Source organism: Equus caballus, chromosome 5, assembly GCF_041296265.1.
Source record: "Equus caballus isolate H_3958 breed thoroughbred chromosome 5, TB-T2T, whole genome shotgun sequence".
In the NCBI taxonomy this organism is placed as follows: Eukaryota; Metazoa; Chordata; class Mammalia; order Perissodactyla; family Equidae; genus Equus; species Equus caballus.
In genome coordinates this window covers 79,820,236-79,841,044 of record NC_091688.1, presented here as the reverse complement: position 1 = coordinate 79,841,044, position 20,809 = coordinate 79,820,236, and the positions used below count along the sequence as shown (strand labels likewise).

Here is a 20,809-nt window from a genome sequence, read left to right as displayed (position 1 = left end):
GGACATTGATTTAGAGGCTCTTTTGTATTGTTCCATGAATAAGGTCTCATTTTCTAGCTCTCAAACGTGGGCCTTGACTTTTAGAACTAAGAGCTAGAAGAAAAAGCAAGAAAATTCACAAGAGTGTTATTAATGCACTTTTGTTAATTCCTGAGATATTTTGCCTTAGATCTACTAAAATGTATTTAGAGTTATATTCTTTAGCTTTGAAGAACTCTAGAGAGAAACTCCAAATAGATACTAAAATATAGGCACTAAAATGTACTTTGTGTAAAGTGTTTTCTATAGTTCACAAGTTCTGAATTCACTGTAATCCTCTAGTTTCGGTGTTAAATGGATTTATAAAAAGCTTTTGGAAATTAGCAAAAATGGGTGGGTGTTGCCCACTGTGAAATCTGATTTTGGTAGGTTTTCTATAAGAAGTGTTTTGTAAAATCTGAGGGTTTTTTCCCTAGACATTATTTTCAGTTATTTTTGAAGTATCTAAACCAAAGTAGTACTAGAATAAAACTATTTTTTAAAGTGTAATTTCTTATCATAATCTTTTAAAAGGGAGTAACTAGTGAATTGTTTTATTTGTATATAGAATTATATCAGCTATAGAGTATTTTGCATAATGGTAATGTCCGTAACTGTTAACACTTGTATAATACCTGTAATATATGGCTCTCCTGCAAAAAACTGCATCATTCCTTCTTTCTCATTTTGCATCTGAAGCGTTTGTTTTCTTCAACCATATGAATTTTTGACATCTGAATTGGGTGTGGTGTATGCGTGCGCCCATGTGTATATATATGCTTATGTGTATATTGAGTGTTGAGGAAGATTATTTGTAGTGATGATACAGTTTGCTACCTCTTCATGAACTTTAATTTATTCTCCTTTGACTTGTTTCAATGAAGCATTTCAGAATTTGATCCTCACCAGTCTTTGGGTATTCTCCCATTTGCCCAGTTTGGCCAAGAAAGCTGGTTTTTCACAGAACCTAGAAAGAAAATGAAAATTGGTATTTGATTGGGTAGGGGAAAATTTATGTATTAGGTTGATTAATCAAACTATTTGCTTCTTCACACATTAAACTCTTTTCATTAAATAACGTTTCAAAGCCATTTGACTTCCTTCTTTTAATAGGGGTACTGAAGACCTCCTAGTGCAGATGGGGCTAATTTTTAAAGTTTTAAATTCAGTTATCATATTTTTCTGTTTTGATGCCAGAATTTTGATGTATGCTAATAATAATCTCATTAATGTACATTTTCCAGCAGACACTAAGTTGCCCACATTTACACTGCTACTAAATGTGAACAAAGAGCAAGATTTGAATCAAGGTCTCTTTGCCATCAAAGTTGTGCTCTTTCTAGTATAATTTGCCACCTCCTAACGTAAGTAATTTTAACTGAAATGTTTTTGAAAGAATAAATGAAATTGAATACAAAGTTTTATTGTCAATCATTTATGTCAGGATTACTTCAGTGTACGTAATGCTATATGCTAGCACAAAACTCAAGAAATTGGCCCAGTCATCTTCAGTTAAAGACTGTTAAAATGGGCTTACTTTTCTGCTCAGTGATTCTCTCTCTGCATTCAGGTTCAGCAAACATCTTTGGGGGCTTGCTTTATGTCACACCCTGAACTGAGTGTTTCCAATCCACAGCCCTGTGAAGTAGGTATTGTTATTATGATTTGATAGATGAAACATGGATGCTCAGAGAGGATAAGTCAAAAGCTACAGACTTTTCTCTAGAACCAGTTCCATGTAAGCATAATAACATAGCAATCATTTAAAAACATATTTGAACTTAGAATACAGTCTGGCATGAATATCTACAATTGGGCTGCAATCCTATGTAGTGTCACTATCCCACTTCTGTTGGAAGGCAGTTTAGCAGTAAAATAAACAATGATTGAGGTCTAACTTCTAAATTTTAACAGCTTTATTGAGATATAATTCATATACCATACAATTCACCCATTTAAAGTATGCAATTCAGTGTTTTTTAGTCTATTCCCAGGGTTGTTCAGCTATGATAGCTTTTAATTTTTGAACCTGTTGGATATTGATTTATTCCTTTATTATTGGCCACATTTTAGGATAAGAAAACAGAATCGTATATTATAAAAGAATTTAGATTCAATTTGTTATTTTCTGATTCATCTTTGTCCAACTGAAGTCCCCATTTCAGTTCTAGTACAAAAGTCTGCCTTGACTTCCATGAGAAACGTTTACTTACAGGAATGTTAAGCTGATTTTCATTACGTGCTGTAGACAAAGAAGCCTTGGAATGTGAAATCCACTTCCTCGTACTGTCATGCTTTAAGTCTTTTGCAACAGACGTTATAGAGGAGAGCCGAAAGAATGTATGCAATTAATACTTACTAAATGTGCCTTCCTCGGGTTAAAGAAAAAAATCTCCCGATAACCGTTTATATCCATTCTGAGTCCCGATTCAATGAGGAGATCAAACCTCAAGATATGGGATTCAGAAAGCTAGGTACTGATCTCTCTCATGGACTTGACTTTCACATTAGAAAGTTACTGGCGAGTCATAATGTACTTAATATACTATATTATGTGACTATATGTTTAATATACTTTGTGTGCACACACAATAGCACACTTATTGCTTGTCACTTCCCATTAGACTGGGAGCTCCTTGAGGACAAGGAATAGGTTACATCATTTCTGTATTCACCTCCATGGTGCCTGGCTCATAGTTTCCTTGAATTCTGAGGGAAAGTCATGAAAGGTTGCCTTAGGGAAGGTGATAATTACATAATTTCATTCCTCTGTCTCCTCAAAGCCAAGGACAACAGTGAGAAGGTCCTTCCTTCAACAGTCAACCCTTAGATAACAGCGCAGCCATTGAATGACTGCGTGATAGAGAACGAGATGTGGAGATGAAAGATTCTGTTAGCTGTCTCAATTAGCTCAGGGAGGCCATTTAAGCTTTTTGTGCCTCAGGTTTCCTCATACTGTTGTATGAGGGCAAGAGTAATGCCTAATTCACTGGGTTATTGTGAGAATCAGTTGAGATATTTTATAGAAAAGTAGTTTGCAAACTGTAAAGCACTGCGAATTGAGAAGTAAAGAAGAGTGGCAATGTAACCTGGGAGAAAGAACATGTGGTTTGGCCTTAGATGAGATTTTAAATCCAGACGCCACCACTAATTATTTGACTTCCACAACATAACTCCTGTGAGCCTATTTCTTTATTTGTCAAGGGAAAATAATAACACTTTGGCAGCTTAGAGTAATGTTGTGAAGGTTAGATGGAATTCAGGCAATGTTCCACTTGGGTTCCATCTGTGTCTGTTCAACTGTTCCAGCCAGAGCTTCTGCACAGTCTGTATTCGTACCTCTTTTCTGCACCCTCTTTTCTGTGGCAGTTTTGGTCCCTTGTACTCCAGCAGGCCCCTTCTCTCGGGCCAGGGAGATAGACAGCAAGGGGAGGCTGCCAGAGGAAGGCTATGGGCTTCCTTGACCTGTGACCCTAGCCAGCCTGGGTGTACCTTGGGACGGGGCTGAGGCAAAGCCTGTCTTCTGCCACAGTCTGGTGTCACAGCACGTTCCTAGGGCAGCTGTTTCTGCTGCAGCTTCTCTTGCCATTTCTTTTTGAAACTTTTTATTGAAGTTAAAGCATACATACTAAAAAAGACATATAGCCTAAGTGTACAGATCACATTCTACAAACAACACACCCATGTAATCAGATCATTCATTCTCATTGCTCCCTGATATTCCACTGTGTGAAGATACCACATTTCATTTTTCCATTCTACTGTTGACAGGCACTTGGGTAGCTTCCAGTTTACAGCTACTCCAAAGAGTGCTGCTGTGAATGTTTTTGTACATGTCTTTTGATGAGTATATGTGTTTTTCATGAGTGTATACTTAACAGTGGAATTGCTGGATCATAGAGTATGCATATGTCCGGTTTTAGTAGACACTAATCCAAAGTTTCCCAGTACGGTTATATCGGTTCACACTCCCACCAGCAGTGCTTAAGAGTTCCAATTGCTCTACATCCTCACCAGCTCTCAGTATTATCTGTCTTTTTAATTTTAGGAATTCTGGTCAATTTTACAATATTGTGCAGGATTTTGGAAATGGAACTATTCCCTCAGTCCCCAAAACCTGAAACTCTGAGCTTTCATGCATTCATTTTCAGGAATGCACTCTGTACAAAAGCAGAGAATTGTATCAGGTGTGAAGCTCCTAGCAGAGTGCTTGGTATATGGAAGGAAGATGACAAATGATAATCATCATCATCATCATCACTAAATGCCTTCTGTGTTCCCAGGGGTGAGAGTAGGACATGGTAGATACAAAGGTGAGTAAGACATAGTCTCTGCTCCCCAGGAGCTCAAGATCTAGTTGAAGAGACCAACACTGGAAACAGATTATTATTAAATAGTGTGATAGGAGTTGGGGAAAGAGGTGCCCGAGCTGGGACCTGAAGAGTAAGTAAGAGTTCCACAGCAAGAAAAAAGGGAATGGGCTAGAGGAAATGGCAGAGACGTAGACCCTTGGTGGCAAGAGGCAGAGCAGACAGCCTGCTGGAGAAGAGCCCATCTGAGGCTGGAGTGTCCCAGGCTGGTCTCAGTTGTTCCGTGTTCGGGTGTTGTTGCCGGTGCAGAGACCAGAGGGGGTCAGTGTCAAGTTACAGTCCTCTAACACTATGCTCTCTGGCCCCACCTTTTAATTCTTTCTTCTTCCTCTGGGGAAGTAATCAGCCTCCTCTTCTCTCTCCTGGAATCAAAGCCTGTCCCGAGTACAAGGTGCTTGAAAACCACCATTGAAGCTTTCACAGCTGCAAAATACTACTGGTTACAAGGATCCCACAACTTCTCTGCTGTGTGGTCCTTTGGTTATTTATTTTTATGCTGAGGCTTGGCTTAGAGTTTTTATTCTTGTGTGGGCCCAGGTTGCTTTGTGGTGACAATTAAGTTTAATAAAATGCTCTTCTGCCCAACACCGTATATAGACAGCTAATAAGTGTTCTCAGAAATCTTGGTGATGATGATGATACTGCTGAAGAGGATGATCAAGAGCCCATACAGTCTTTCACCAGTTGGGCACCTACTTTGTGTCAGGGACTGGCTATATGGCAATAAGGAAGACGGACATGGTCCCTGTCCTCGCTGAGTTTACAGTCTAATAGGGAATCACACACTAAACAATTGGTTCTACCACGGTGTGATAAAGGCTGTGATGGGTGGAGGTAGAGAGTCCTGTGGGAGCGTATCACCCAGACTTCCTGGAAAAGGTGACAGAAACCTGATAGCCTACTGAAGGGGAGTGAGGAGGAAGTATTCCAGGTAAAGGAAACAATGTAGGAGGAGCTGAACACAAGAGAGAATGGGTGGTTGGAGAAGCTGGAAGAAGTTATCAACCCAGAGCATAGAGAGTGTGAGGAAGAGAAGAATTTAACCAAAGGGGCAGCGGCAGGGTCGAAGATGGATTGAAGGAGCTCAAGACTAGAGGCTGAGAAACCAGTGTCATAATCAAGGCTTAAAAGACAAGTAACCAACATGCCCAGTACAGGAGCTTTCAAAATTCTCTTCTCCCTCGGTCCTCCCAGCCCAAACATCCTGGTGTCTCTAGAGCCCAGTGCAGCTATTTGAAGAGTAAAGAAAAGTCCTATTTGAAAGAATTGTTATGTGCAAAAAAATTTAGCTTTCCTGTCATCCATACGAACGGCTCTTTAAAACTGCGACCCCTGGGTGTGACCATACAAAGTTCTTCGCCAAATGAACCTGTTCGAGGTGCTTTCTCCGGTCTCTGTACGTGAAGCAAGAGTCACTCTGTAACCTCTGGCTCGGAGCTGGGTTTTGCGCATTCCAGTAGCCTTGCTTCCTGCTTAAGTTCCCAAGCGACTCACAGAAGGAAAACACACACACGAGACAGGAGCTCAGAATAAAGGGGTTCCCCTGTGCTTATCTCCCCCTTTCCCTCCTGAGGTACAAATATTTCTGTGTCTTTTCCCCCACTTCCTTGGTAACTTTGTACAAAGACTGGGCCCCAGGCATTTCATACTTAAGCCCTGAAGTCTGGAAATGTGAGTTCTAGCAATTTTCACAAAATGTAAGTACAACTTAGTAGTTTAGGTGCGTTTGGACTTCTTGGCCTCGTGTTTACCTGATTACATAAAAGATATTTCACTTAAAAAAAATGATATGAGAATTGCCAGTACAACTGAATAGATCCTCATTGTATTTTGTTAAAAAATACTATGCACCTGCTCTGTACGGTACTAGGTGGGTGGGAGAGTTTCAGAAAAAATAGGACATGGCCCCTGCTTTCAGAGACTTATCTACAGCAGAGAATGAGCAGAATCAAAGTCCTAAGGCCACCGCTCTCCATTTTGTCATTCCAGAAGAGACTCTAGTAATCAGTCATAACACTATTTCCTAGTGAAGCCAGAGTCAGCCTCAGAATCCTTTTCAACACAGCACTCCAGGCAACTTTTGCAATAGATAGGTAAAAATCTTCCATCTTTTATTTAAAAAATAAATGCATTCCCAGAACCTTGGGTACTTGCCTGGCCTTTTATCTTTTTGCTTTTTACTAATTTTTTAAAGAAGTAAATCATTTTACACATGAATATTGGAACCCAAGAACCTCCTGAGAAAGCACAATGTGGTCATGTTGCTTTTCAAGAAGTTGAAACTTCCAAGTCCAAGAATATGAACATTTGTTTCCCATACCTGATTAACGAAGCCGGTTGCCATTACTTCCCACTATAAGCATCGTGTTTTTCTTGGTTACTTCCAGAATGATTGTCCTTGTACTTTATTATTTGTATAATTAGTTTCAGGACTGTAAAGCAGCCAGCTGTTAGTGAATGGTGACCACATTTTTGAGTGTTCTGGCACCAGGATTCTCTTTGTTACTGCTGGGGTCACCAGCTTTGGTAGAGATCAAAGGTCTTAGTGGTCCTGACTTGGTGTCATCATCACCGATCATTCCATGCCCGCCTGTGTCTTTGGCCCTGTTCTTATTCCACATGCTTTCCATAGGTGCTGCATCAAAGGCCAGAGTTTCAGCTACATATATTGATAAATTCCAAGTATGTATACTAGGACTCCTCTTACACTCTAGACCTTAATTTCAACTGTCCATGGGACATTTCCACCAGGGTGATAAGAGGTAATATAAAGAGCTAACAAATACTTGTGGCCAGAGGATGTACAAAGAGCTTTACATCGTTACTTGATTTAAGCTTTCCAACAACCTTTAGAAGTTATCATCCCCATTATGCGGGTGAGAAATACAAGCCTGGGAGAATCACACCATTAGTAAGTGGTAGGTATGAGGCTGGTACACAGGCTAGCCAGAGTTGATACACAGACCCTTCAATTTTGGCTTGTACAAAATAGAATTCATCCTACCCCTCTACCTCAACACTTTAGTCCACACCAAATACCATCCTGTTCTCATATCCTTCTTCAAGGTCCAGTAAATTACACATCTTTCAACTTTGTTTGCGAAATGGCATTCAGATCCCCTCTCCTCTTTCTACTCTAACTGCTGTGGACCTTGTGCAGACTGTCATTATTTCTTACCTAGAAGGCAATTTTTATTCCCCAACCATTTTTTTTCTCTTCTCTCAGGCTAGAAGAGAAAAATCTATTACAACAAATCACTGTTTTTCTCATATAAGTTCCTTTCAGTTTATTTTCTACTGCACCTATCCTCGATAAAAAGATAGCACCTGGATGAGAAAACTTTAGTTTGGACCAAGTAAAGGGTTTTTCTCATTTAATGTTTTTCCCTTGCATCTCTGTAATAATGTCTTTTGTTTGCTTGTTTTCTAGGAATGTTTACCCTTGCCGAAGTTGCTTCACTTAATGACATTCAGCCGACTTACCGAATCCTGAAACCATGGTGGGACGTGTTTATGGATTACCTGGCTGTTGTTATGTTGATGGTAGCCATCTTTGCAGGAACCATGCAGCTTACCAAAGATCAGGTGGTCTGCTTGCCAGTATTGCCATCCCCTGTAAATTCAAAGGCACACACCCCCCCAGGAAATGCCGACGTTACCACCAACATCCCGAAGATGGAAGCAGCCGCCGACCAAGACCAGGATGGGGGGACGACAAATGACATTTCCTTTGGCACATCTGCTGTGACACCTGACATACCTCTCAGAGCCACATATCCTCACATAGATTCCACAGTTCCAAATCAGGAGGCAAAGAAAGAGAAGAAAGATCCAATAGGTCGACAAACAAACTTGGATTTCCAGCAATATGTATTTATTAATCAGATGTGTTACCACCTGGCCCTTCCATGGTATTCTAAGTACTTTCCATACCTTGCCCTTATACATACTATTATTCTCATGGTCAGTAGCAACTTTTGGTTCAAATATCCCAAAACATGCTCCAAAGTAGAACATTTTGTTTCAATATTAGGAAAGTGCTTTGAATCTCCTTGGACTACTAAGGCGTTGTCTGAGACAGCGTGTGAAGACTCGGAGGAAAACAAGCAGAGAATAACAGGTGCCCAGACTCTACCGAAGCACGTGTCTACCAGCAGTGATGAAGGGAGCCCCAGTGCCAGCACCCCAATGATCAACAAAACTGGCTTCAAGTTTTCAGCTGAGAAGCCCGTGATCGAAGTCCCCAGCATGACCATCCTGGATAAAAAAGACGGGGAACAGGCCAAGGCCCTGTTTGAGAAGGTGAGGAAGTTCCGTGCTCACGTGGAAGACAGTGACTTGATCTATAAACTCTACGTGGTCCAAACAGTTATCAAAACAGCCAAGTTCATTTTTATTCTCTGCTATACTGCAAACTTTGTTAACGCAATCAGCTTTGAGCATGTCTGCAAGCCAAAAGTTGAGCACCTGACCGGTTATGAGGTCTTTGAGTGTACTCACAATATGGCTTATATGCTGAAAAAGCTTCTCATCAGTTACATCTCCATTATTTGTGTTTATGGTTTTATCTGCCTCTACACTCTCTTCTGGTTATTCAGGATACCTTTGAAGGAATATTCTTTTGAAAAAGTCAGAGAAGAGAGCAGTTTCAGTGACATTCCAGATGTCAAAAACGATTTTGCGTTCCTCCTTCATATGGTAGACCAATATGACCAGCTCTACTCCAAGCGTTTTGGTGTGTTCTTGTCGGAAGTCAGTGAAAATAAACTTAGGGAAATTAGTTTGAACCACGAGTGGACATTTGAAAAACTTAGGCAGCACGTGTCACGCAATGCCCAGGACAAGCAGGAGCTCCATCTGTTTATGCTGTCAGGTGTGCCCGATGCTGTTTTTGACCTCACAGACCTGGATGTGCTAAAACTTGAACTGATTCCAGAAGCGAAAATTCCTGCTAAGATTTCTCAAATGACTAATCTCCAAGAGCTTCACCTCTGCCACTGCCCCGCAAAAGTCGAACAGACTGCTTTTAGCTTTCTCCGCGATCACTTGAGATGCCTTCACGTGAAGTTCACTGATGTGGCTGAAATTCCTGCCTGGGTGTATTTGCTCAAAAACCTTCGAGAGTTGTACTTGATAGGTAATTTGAACTCTGAAAATAATAAGATGATAGGACTTGAATCTCTCCGAGAGTTGCGGCACCTTAAGATCCTCCACGTGAAGAGCAATTTAACCAAAGTTCCCTCCAACATTACAGATGTGGCTCCACATCTTACAAAGCTAGTCATTCACAATGACGGCACTAAACTCTTGGTACTGAACAGCCTTAAGAAAATGATGAATGTCGCCGAGCTCGAACTCCAGAACTGTGAGCTAGAGAGAATTCCACATGCTATTTTCAGCCTCTCTAATTTACAGGAACTGGATTTAAAATCAAATAACATACGCACAATTGAAGAAATCATCAGTTTCCAGCATTTAAAACGCCTGACTTGTTTAAAATTATGGCATAATAAAATTGTTACCATTCCTCCCTCCATCACCCATGTCAAAAACTTGGAGTCGCTTTATTTCTCTAATAACAAGCTCGAATCCTTACCAGTGGCAGTGTTTAGTTTACAGAAACTCAGATGCTTAGATGTAAGCTACAACAACATTTCAATGATTCCAGTAGAAATAGGATTGCTTCAGAACCTGCAGCATTTGCATATCACTGGGAACAAAGTGGACACTCTGCCAAAACAATTGTTTAAATGCGTTAAGTTGAGGACTTTGAATCTGGGGCAAAACTGTATCACCTCCCTCCCAGAGAAAATTGGTCAGCTCTCCCAGCTCACTCAGCTGGAGCTGAAGGGGAACTGCTTGGACCGCCTGCCAGCCCAGCTGGGCCAGTGTCGCCTGCTCAAGAAAAGCGGGCTTGTTGTGGAAGATCACCTTTTTGACACTCTGCCACTCGAAGTCAAAGAAGCATTGAATCAAGACATAAATGTTCCCTTTGCAAATGGGATTTAAACTGAGCTAATACGTGCACATGCGTGTGCAGGAACAACTTCCTAGATTGCAAATGCTCACGTACAAGTTATTGCAAGATAATGCATTTTAGGAGTAGATACATCTTTAAAAATAAAACAGAGAGGATGCATAGAAGGCTGATAGAAGACATGACTGAATGTTCAATGTTTGTAGTGTTTTAAGTCATTAATTTCCAAATCTTTTCTCTTTTTTTCTTTTGGGGAAAGGGAAGGAAAGAATTATAATCACTAATCCTGGTTTCTTTTTAAATTGTTTGTAACTTGGATGCTGCCGCTACTGAATGTTTACAAATTGCTTGCCTGCTAAAGTAAATGATTAAATTGACATTTTCTTTCTATACCACCTTTTCTGAGGTGTCTTGATTTACTTCGCTTGATTGGTGCAATATTGCTCTAACCCAGACCGCTTACAGACACGTCAGGTCCAAACTTGTAACTTTGGATTTACGGAAATGTTGATTTATTTCCTATTTTAATTTAAAGCGCCTCAAATAAGCACTTCTTATAATATTTGACTGGTGCTACTGCGTCTGAGAATCCCATTTTATAGATTTTACACTCTTAAAGGCCTGGAATGCAGTAAAGGTTGTAGATTGTTTCAGGGGCGGCGGGGGGTGGGGGGGGTGGGGTTTGTTTGTTTTTAAAGAATGCTTGACAAGCAAAAAGTAAAATAACATTCTCCTTACTAATAGCTGTTTTTCCATGGTCTGGAATTCTGACTATATGATACATTTTTCTGTCAATACTGTAGGGTTGCCAATAAGTAAAATGTGTTTTCTAAAAATAAATTAATTACAACCAAAGGAAAATTTTTAATGGCTTAATGATTAACAGCCTTCTAATATATCACAGTTTGGGAGCTAATACAAAACCAAAGCAAGTATCATTTAATTTCTTTCCCTTTTCACTGTTGTGAGGAAAAAATAGGACTCGTAGTTCATTGAGTTGGACAAGTGACTTTTCTCTATTCATTTTAGTGACAGGCTGTATTTCCTGTGTTTGTCTGCAGCTGGGAGGGCCCGTTTCCAGGGAAATGCTAGCAGAATGTACTTTTTAGATGATAGTTTTCTTTCTTTATCTAACTTACAAAGTATCTAAATCCATCTCAGAAAATCAGAAACTTCCCTGCCCCCTGCTTAGGCATTGGTTGGCAGGTATTTCACAGATCTTTCTACAGGAGTGCTTTTTCAAGAGAAGAGAACTGTTTGGCACTGTGGATGACAAAGTCGTGTCCTCTCCGTAGAAGAGTGGACTCAATTAATGAAACACTGGACATTCTCTTGTCACACCTCAGTATGGCTTGAAGAATTTCACAGACAATGTGAAAAGATGGACCCACATCCTTGCTTTTCCTTCCCAAAACTGATCTCTGAGAGTACTGGCCTGTTGTGAGTGGTGGTGAATCTTTGCCTGCTGTGGAGCTTATAAATACCCTGAGAAGTGTTATCACTGCTAGAAAAGTCTTCGGCCACTGGGGCTGAATCAGGAACTGACCCCAGCTCTAGCATCCCGGCCACCCCCTCTCCTCCTAAAAGACTTGAGGTAGAAGACTAGCTTATGAAAGCCCAAGTTTAGAAAATCAGAGGACAGCGGTGAATTGTTGATATAGGCAAGTTCTCTCCCACGTACACATCTTCCATTTCTGTCAGCATTCATTGATATATTCACAAGTATTGATTATGCACCTACTGTGTGCCTGGCCAGTTCAAGGAACTGGGGATTCACTTGGAATAAGTCACAGCCCCTGGCTACATTGAGCTTTATTGCAAAGTGAGGGAGATAATATTAAGGATGCAAATAATACAGATGATTAATTACAATTGTCGTATAGAAGGTTTGTAGAATCTATGCGAATGAACCATGCGTGGAAGGGGACGCGTAGTTAAAGAGAAGCTTCAGGGAAGTTTTGCACTTACAAACTCTGGCTGTAAACACTGCTGGACATTTCCCTCCACCCGCCACAAAGGGCACTGTTCTTCCCGCTTAGTAATGCCCCCACCAGAAATTGGTGCAGCATTTTTAGAAGGATGCCACACTGTCTTGCTTGTGAGATAAACAGGCCAGATCTTATGATCCTTGCTTTACAAACTAGGGAACTCGTCTTCCATTCTTAAAACAAATGTGTGTCATTTTTGAAGGGCAGAAGTAGTAGGACGCCCACCGCTTACCTTGCTTTTCAGAGGAGAAACCTCTGTGGGGGTCTGTGACACTCCCAAAGCTTGACCACTGGCACCTGTTTCCTAATGGACACTTGGCCTCAGTCACTTAGAACTGATTGGTGTTACACGCCTTCAGACAGTATCAAGGGGTATCTTTTCTCTTACCCAAACTCCTATTGACTTTACCAGCCCTTAATGATTTCCTGGAACTCTGAAGAGTTCAGGGTCGATTGATTTAAATGCCGAGTTCCTTGCCACTGCTCGCAAATAGAAATATTTTACAAGAGGTTTCCTAAGAAATGCTGATTCATTGAACAGACTTTAAATATAGTGAGTCTCGGAGTCTCAGCAAAACAGCAGATGAGAGAGTTATGCGCCCAAATATACCGTCAACCCACGTGTCTTCACAAATTTGTGTCGGCACCACATGCAAAGACATGGCGGGGGAAACAAGAATGTAGAATGTTAATTTTGGCTGACTAGTATTTTCGTATCTTTCTCCAAAGTCCCTTGAGCACCCATCTGAAGAAAATTATTTTAAAGTGTCTTTAAATGACTATTATGAATGATCATTTAAACCAGTACGTCTGGAGCATTTGACATTTTTCATATATGAAGGAAAAAGTCTTATATTTCATTAATATTCTTGCTAGTACTTTCTCTGATGGCCTCCCCTGGACTCTACTTGAATCAGCAACTAAACTCTAAGTTGCTGATGGCAGCCACTCAGAGTGCCCTTGAGACCCACGCCCCGTAGTTGTTTCCATTCACCTTGCTGAATGGAAGCCAGGGTGCTGTCCTCTCACTAAGATTTCTGGCAGCACTTGCGTCAGTAATTCATTCCAATAAAATGGTCCCTTTATAAACTGAATCCCTAAACAAAGGCTGTGCTAACAAAAAGCCCCTTTCATGAGAAGAAGAAGAGAAGGGGGGTGGGGACCCTGGAAAACAGTTTGGAAAGATTCTCTGACTTGTGACTGCGACACAAAGAAGTGGCTCCATCTGGTCCTAGCCAGCTGTGGCTCTCCTAGGACAAGTGCACCAGGTATTCAGAGTGGGGTCTGCTGCAGGGCAATGGGGAGAAGAGAGGGCAGAAGAGCAGCAGGCCACAAACTGTTGCCTCTCAAGTCTGGCCTCAGCTAGGGTGACAATCATGCTGCCAACATCAGGCGAATAAGCCGCTTAGCTCCCAAATCTTAAAATTCCCAAGAAGAACACTTGTCCTGCCTTCATCCTTCTTCCTCTGGAAATACAATGTATCAATTGTCCCAGGTAAGCATCATCTTTCTCGTGGAAATGCACAAGATTTTTCGCTTAGTCTGCAGGATTTCATCTCACAGACCCATGATCCACCACCCTCCCACTGCTGTGGGACTCCTGATGGTAGAAACCGCCCCAGTCCTGCCTGCTGGACTGCCTGGCTGGAGTGAATGCTGTGAATCCTATGCATCCTGTCTCAACCTCAGCTGTACGACCACAGCAAGCTACTTAACCTCTCTAAGCCTCCATTTCTTTATCTGTAAATGAGAATAATAATAATGCCTACCAATGCCGTTCTTTGTGAAGACGGAATGAGGTGATTCATTTAAGGTGCTGTGCCTGGCAGATAGTACTTCATAACATTCTGCTGTTATTATTTTTATCCCCAACTGTGACAGAGTCTGTTAGCCTCCGCTAATATGCATTCTGTCCTTCTTTGGTCATGGAATTTTCAGGGGACACCTGGGAACACAGAATAAAATGTGTATAAAACATTTCCCAACTTTACTTGGGGCTAAATGTGGCCATGTGACTAAATTCTAGCCCAAAGAGTGGAATGTGCAGTTTCTGGATGGGACCCTTAAAGGGAAGGGCACGCCAACCCCTTCCCTGTGCCTGCTGGTGAAACTGCCGGTATAGAAGCGAGTCCAGTGTAGACTGTGCAGACCAGGGCAACAAACCAGGCATGGCCTACCAACAGGATTAGAAGAAGCCTGGACCCCTGACAGCTTCAAGGAGCAGGGTTGCACAAAGGAGGAATAAACTCTGTTTTGTTTAAGTGTGTCTTGATTAGGGGGCTCTGATACATGAAGCAAGTTCTAAAGAACTTGCCACTCACACTGCCATGCAGTATTTGGACATGTATTTGGGAGCTTCTTAGAAGTGCAGAATCTCAGATGCCTCCCCAGACCTATCAATCAAAATATATTTTAACAAGATGATCTCCAGTTGATTTACAGGCATATTAAAGTTTGAGAATCATTGTCCTCAATTACATCCCTATCAAGAACAAGCCAGCTCGTCATCATCAGGAGATGGGAAGAGATGGTGTGTTGGTGACCAACAATTCTACCACCATTGGGTTCTGCCTCTCCCATCAGCCTGCTGGGAGCTAGTTGGAGGGGAATTGGGGTTTTGCTGGTGCTTGTGGTTTATATCAACTTCCATGCCCTTTATTTGTTCCTGTTGGCAGCCATACCATTCATATCACCATAGCAACCACAGGAAGGAGGGGTGATAGATTGCCATTGTCAACTGCTTGAAGAAGTACTGGTAAAATATATCATCCTCCTGGGAGTATGAGGTTTTGAAGGTCCTGTGACTGCTTTGATGACATATATACTCGTGCTCAGCCCAGGGATACCCTTCACAAGCCGGGGTAGCTAACCAACCCCATTCCATTGTTGAACCTTCAGGCTGGTTCTGTGTTAGCTGCTTAAAGCTCACTCAACCGTGGGATAACCTGCCCATTTTAAGCCTTTTCAGAATGTCCTTGGGAAACTGCCAAATAGCCCGGCAGGAAAATTGGCTGGGGTAGGTTCACCAACTGAGCAAGACGCGCCCAAAAGAATCACCCAGGTGTTAAGCCAACCTGCATAGATACTGTAAAGAAATATATTTTTTCAATTTGCCACTGGAAAGCTATAAATAACAGCCACATAATTCAGTACTTTAAAATGAAGTGCTGCCTGGATAGAAACCTCTTCAAGATGTGTCTTCAAGGATTTAACCCAAATCTTTCCTGCAACTTAGGCCTACTGGCTCTTTATCTGGCTTTGGTTGCAGTGGAAACAGCTGGTCACCATCCAGATGATAACCTTTCATCTTCTTGAAGATGGTGATTAAATCACTCATCATCTCTTCTTCCCCAGGATGTTGTGAAGATTATGTCAGCACGGTGCCTAGAGCTCCCTGGAGATACACTGTGCATAAATACAGTTTGCTATTAATTTATCATCACGGTAGGCAGGAAATTCAGTTGAAGACAGTGTTTTCATCTCTGCCTGAGAAGTAGCTGACGCATATTCAAGCCTACACCTTCCACTTTATCAATTCTAAGTAACTGCTATTCTTTAGGGGATTATGTGTTGCAGGTCTCCATTTCTGAAGGTGGAAGAAGACATCAGGAAGTGGACTGGACAATATGAGTAGCAATAATAATAGCTTGGACTATGCTACATGGGTACTTGACCTACTCTGATCCACTTGTCACAGCAGACCTGGGAGGTGTGGATTATCCCCATTTTACAGATGAAGACACAGGTTGGGCAATCTGCCCAAGGTCACCTAACCAGCAAGAGACGGGTATTGCTAAATTAGACAACGTGCTTATTTTATCTCACTTACTCCTCACAAGACCACTAAGAGAAAGGCTTGATCCCCATTTAAGAGATGGACAAACACACTGAGAAGCTAACCTGTCTCTAGTTCCACATTGTAAGCAGACTGAGACTAGGCTGAGTCTCAGGCGTGCCTACAACCAGAGCTGTGCTCTTCCACCAAGCTACAGGGCAGATGTCTGGTGCTCTGTCAGCAGTTCAAAAAGATATTTTGCAATCTGTGTTGACATCCGGTTATGTAAATCTGCCCCAAGCTAGGATTTTCCTTCATTCTTTAGGATTAGAGAGAAGTTTTTGATGTGTCTCAGCATCTGTCCTTAGCGTTACTACTTGTTTGCTCCGTTAGGCTGTCTGATGGTCATGAAAGGGCAGTCCACCCAGGGCAATGTAATTATTTTCCCTCGCTAAATGTTTGAGGCATGACCATCTTTACTCATGGTCGTTTACGCAGAAATGAGAAAGCTCTGTCTCAGCTATTTGATGCAGCGTAAATGTGGTGGACAGTGACATTCAACAGGTCCAGAAAGGTGGGTGCAGGAAAACCCTGTAACATTTGCTGGGCCCTCAGGCAGCTGTGGCTTTTCTTTCCACCGTGGCATTTCAGACACAGATTCTCAAGCTGTTACCAACCCAGGCGGCACCCGGCGCCTACATCGTCCTGACCTTTATTTTTACTGGATCTATTTCTTCTTCTTCTGACAGTCACTGTACCCCACCATCTGGCCTAGGACAAGAATCAGGTATTTGTGGTCTGTGAGGACAAAGAACCTAGTTTTACATGGAAGAAACTGCTTAGAAGTGGAAAAAAAAATGAAGAAAGCTGAGGAAACTAACATTCCCAAGCCCTGCTGGTACATACGTATCCTACCCCCTCCAGATTTGCATTTCAAAGCCTCCCTGTGTTTTGATTTTTTTTTTTTTTTTTGGCTTTTCTTCTTGCCTTATCCATTGTAACTTGTCTTAATACCTTACCTCAGGTGAGCTCAGATTGGCAGAGTGAATTTTAACCAAAACATGAATTATCATTTGAAAAACATTGGTGTGTCTTTTATATCTATGACCCCTCATGAAAGTGAGTTGAGCTTTTACAAGATAACACAAGTCATATACAATCAGTATGAGCCAAAGAATCTTCTCATTCACCAGGACTAAAATTAGAGTCAGGAGTGACCACAAAAGTCTGCAGATGGAGCAATAAGAAGGAGTCCAGAGGAGGCCTGGAAAGAGGTAGGGATGTTTTAAAATATTATAAACAGTTATCCTATTGTTTACAGAATAAAATTAACCCAATGACACATTCTAAGTATGGCTTCAGCTCTTCCACCAGCCAGAGCTACAGACATTGTAAATAAGATGTGTGCTCAGCTGCAGTGGATCAGGACCTGTCGTAGTCGTTTGGGGGAAGATTACAAGAGGTAGTAATTTAACTCTACTCGTATGAAATTCTTAGTTGCTAAAGTTCTCCTAACTGTATGAAATTAAATTAATTTTCTTGGCCTCAGACTTCATTCCCTGTGTATAAACAGAGCATCCTGCCAACAGTTCAACCACCTGCTCTTTGTCACTGGAACTGAGAAGCTGCAGATTCTGGTGGCTAGGATTCAAGCTACTGGAACTGCCTCGTAGGTAAGTTACTTAACACGGGTGTGCTTTTGCATCCTTGTCTGTGATATGAGGTTAATGATAGTATTTCCTCATAGCAAAGTTGTGTGGATTAAATGAGTTAGCACATATGAAGCACTTAGGACCATGTCTGGCACATGTAGTGCTTTATTCGTTTTAGCGGTTTTCATTAATAATGTTTCTAAAATATTTGGGAGATGTGTCCATAAGCAAAAAATAAAATAAAGTAAATAAAAAATCTGGGAAATAAAGCTATTCAAATGTAATATTAAAGCTAAGGAAATGGACACTGCTCAAGAACTAATTGTGCCTCTCTCCTTTCAAAAGACATCAAAGACCAGTCATTGGTGACTTAATGTCTCGCAAGCAGCTTTTTATACCCTTATTAATTTGTTTATTTTGCTTAGCAAATCAAAGTAACCAGACTTTGTAGTATTAAGAACCCTCTTTGGTTGGTTATGAATGTTTCTAAGTAGTTCTCTAAACTTGGGTCGGACCCAATGACCCATCTGGCCAAAGGCCTGAAGACAGATTTCCGAAGAACAGCTGCAAGGAACTCTGTCTTGGGCTAATTTATTGGGTTGTCCATAAGGAATGTTGACTATTTTAGTTGTACAGAGAATAAGGAATTAGATGCTGGTATAGGGGAGAAAAAAATCCCTCTTTTCCCTCCACCAATCTTATGATCGTTGGCTGGGGCTCTGTAAATTAGACTGACAAAAGATGGATTCACAAGAGAAAAACAGAAGTTTGTTAATAAGTGCATTCTGCAAACACATGAGCACACTCAGAGATGAGTAACTCAAAGGGGTGGTTAGAACTTGGGCTCACATAGCATTGTAACAAAAGAACAATAAATTTTTAGAGAAGTGACAGGACAAAGGAAAAGGACTTTGAGCTTCTGGAGGTGGAAAATTGTGGAAAGGCAAATATATGGGGAAATTAATGGTAGATAAGGGCTAGTTTTAGCAAAGTTTGTTTTGTGGATTCCTCTGAGTTGATCAAGGTCTAGAGGTGTTTCCGTGATTGACTTCTATCCTTCCTGGTAGAGAGGGGAGGGCAAAACCTTCACACATACATGGCCTGCTTTTAGGCAAAGGAGGAGTGGACAGAGAGCTTTTCTTGTATCTGTTTCTTCTCAATTGCCTGCAGCTCAAAATAATCCTTATGCCAAAGTGGCACATTTTGGGATGGCATATTTCTCCTCTTCTCTTCACTGGGCTGATCAGTATTTTCTAATTCTTTTTGGTTAACTTGCAACTTGTACTAAGACTGGTCATTGGGGCTGACAGACTTCAACCTTTTCTATTCTACTCAAAAACATGAGAAATCATGTCTATCATCACAAATAGTTGGTCATTGCTGCCTTTAAAGAATTCATTTGAAATATATATGTGTGTACCCTATTTTAAAAACATCTGATCCATAAAATTCCAAGTTTATAGAACAGATGACTAAGGGGATGATCATTTGCAAAACAAAAGGAATGTTTCCTTCTGTTCATCAGAGTTCATGGGGAACTCAGAAAAAAGTAGGTTATACACAATGTTTAGGATATGTATCTGTTGGTTACAGCAAAGTACACTTGTACTTTAGACAGAATGCTCTTCTAAAAAGTACTCTTTGTCCGGGCGTGCACTGAGCATCTTTGTCTATTTGTCTATACCTTTGCCAATCAAAGAAGGGAAAAAAAGTGAATAGAAATTTCACAAGATAACACAACTCTTACAACGTTTCCACTGCACTTTCAACTCTGCCAGTCCCAATCCACACTTAGATATAAACAAGATAAGATGTAAACGGTTATCTGAGAACCTGTGAGATCTCAACTTTACGTGAAGGTTCAGCTCAATTTATGACATTTTTGAAACTAGACATAGACCATGAGGTAAGCAGGGTTAAAATATGCAGACTTTTACTGCAGACGTTTTGTTATGTCAAAGATCAACCCTCCACTATACCCACTCTTTGTTTTAAAGATCCACTTTAGAATTCAACTGTAGCAACAAAGAAGGAGGATGAAAATGGGGAGAGTGGAGTGCAGAATAATTTCAGGGACACTGCTTAGTCAGTTCATTCATTTCTTCAACAAGTAATCTAACTCCTACCCCATGCAAGCTGGGCAATGTGCTAAATGCTGGGGTAAATCAGATGTACTTGATTCCTATCAAGAAAGAATTCATTCCATGCTTTGTTTTCTGTTCTTGCCCCACCCCCTGCTCCTTGCCCCCATCTCTTGCACAGCACCATTCCACAGAGGTGCAATTATCAGTGGGAGAACAGTCAGAGAACACAAGTCCTTAAAGAATCCAAGGGGAGTGACAAGGTGAGACTTGCCCTCTAATCAGCGCCATCTCTCCCCCTACCCTTTTATTTCCTCCCTCCCTCTCTCCTCTTTTCTGTGTACCCACATGTTGGCATTAAAGGACACAGCTTGTACTTGTTTGCTTATTCTTATATAGTCTCCTAAGTATTCTGATGCCTTTTTTTCTGATTGCAAAAGTAACACGTGTTCATCGTTACATAAAAGTCAAATATTACAGAAATGCATGTCCTTTGAAAACATATCACTCCACCCCTCAAACTCCACACAGACTTTGCTTTTAACTTAGAATAAAAGGCAAAGTCTTTAAACGGCCTCATGATTTGTACACCCTTACCTCTCTGACCCCGTGTCCTCCACTTTGGCCCTCATCTGCTGGGCTCCAGCATCACAACATTCCAGCTTGCCTGCACTTCAGGGCCTTTGCATCAGCTGTTCCTTCTGCTGGAATACTCTCCTCCAGATATCTGCATGGCTTCTGTCTTAGTCTGCTCAGGCTGCCGTAACAAAATACCACACGCTGGGTGACTTAAACAACAGGAATTTATTTTCTCACAGCTCTGGAGGCTAGAAGTGCAAGATCAAGGTTCTAGCTGATTTGGTTTCTGGTGAGAACTCCTTCCTGGCTTGCAGACAGTCACCTTTTTGCTGTGTCCTCACATGGCCTTTCCTTCGTGTAACCTCCTGA

The 20,809-nt window shown here is 41.3% G+C and overlaps 1 protein-coding gene and 1 long non-coding RNA gene across 21 annotated transcripts in view; one reads left to right on the top strand and one right to left on the bottom strand.

Annotated features, from left to right (window-relative positions):
• Nucleotides 1-10,757, top strand: part of LRRC8D (leucine rich repeat containing 8 VRAC subunit D) — a 109,147-nt gene extending 98,390 nt beyond the window's left edge. For 19 of the 20 annotated variants that reach the window (XM_070266360.1, XM_070266366.1, XM_023640271.2 and 16 more), the window contains 1 exon segment: nucleotides 7,819-10,757. In XM_070266360.1, the coding sequence (XP_070122461.1) occupies nucleotides 7,821-10,397 (2,577 nt within the window). In that variant the 5' untranslated portion in view covers nucleotides 7,819-7,820 and the 3' untranslated portion in view covers nucleotides 10,398-10,757. 20 annotated transcript variants of the gene reach the window in all.
• LOC138924127 (uncharacterized) lies at nucleotides 856-20,593 on the bottom strand. Its single transcript, XR_011438821.1, has 3 exons — nucleotides 20,459-20,593; nucleotides 1,556-1,656; nucleotides 856-985 (listed from the first exon to the last, which is right to left on the bottom strand). It is a non-coding gene; the product is annotated as an uncharacterized lncRNA (long non-coding RNA).
• Between the last annotated feature and the right edge of the window lie 216 nt (nucleotides 20,594-20,809).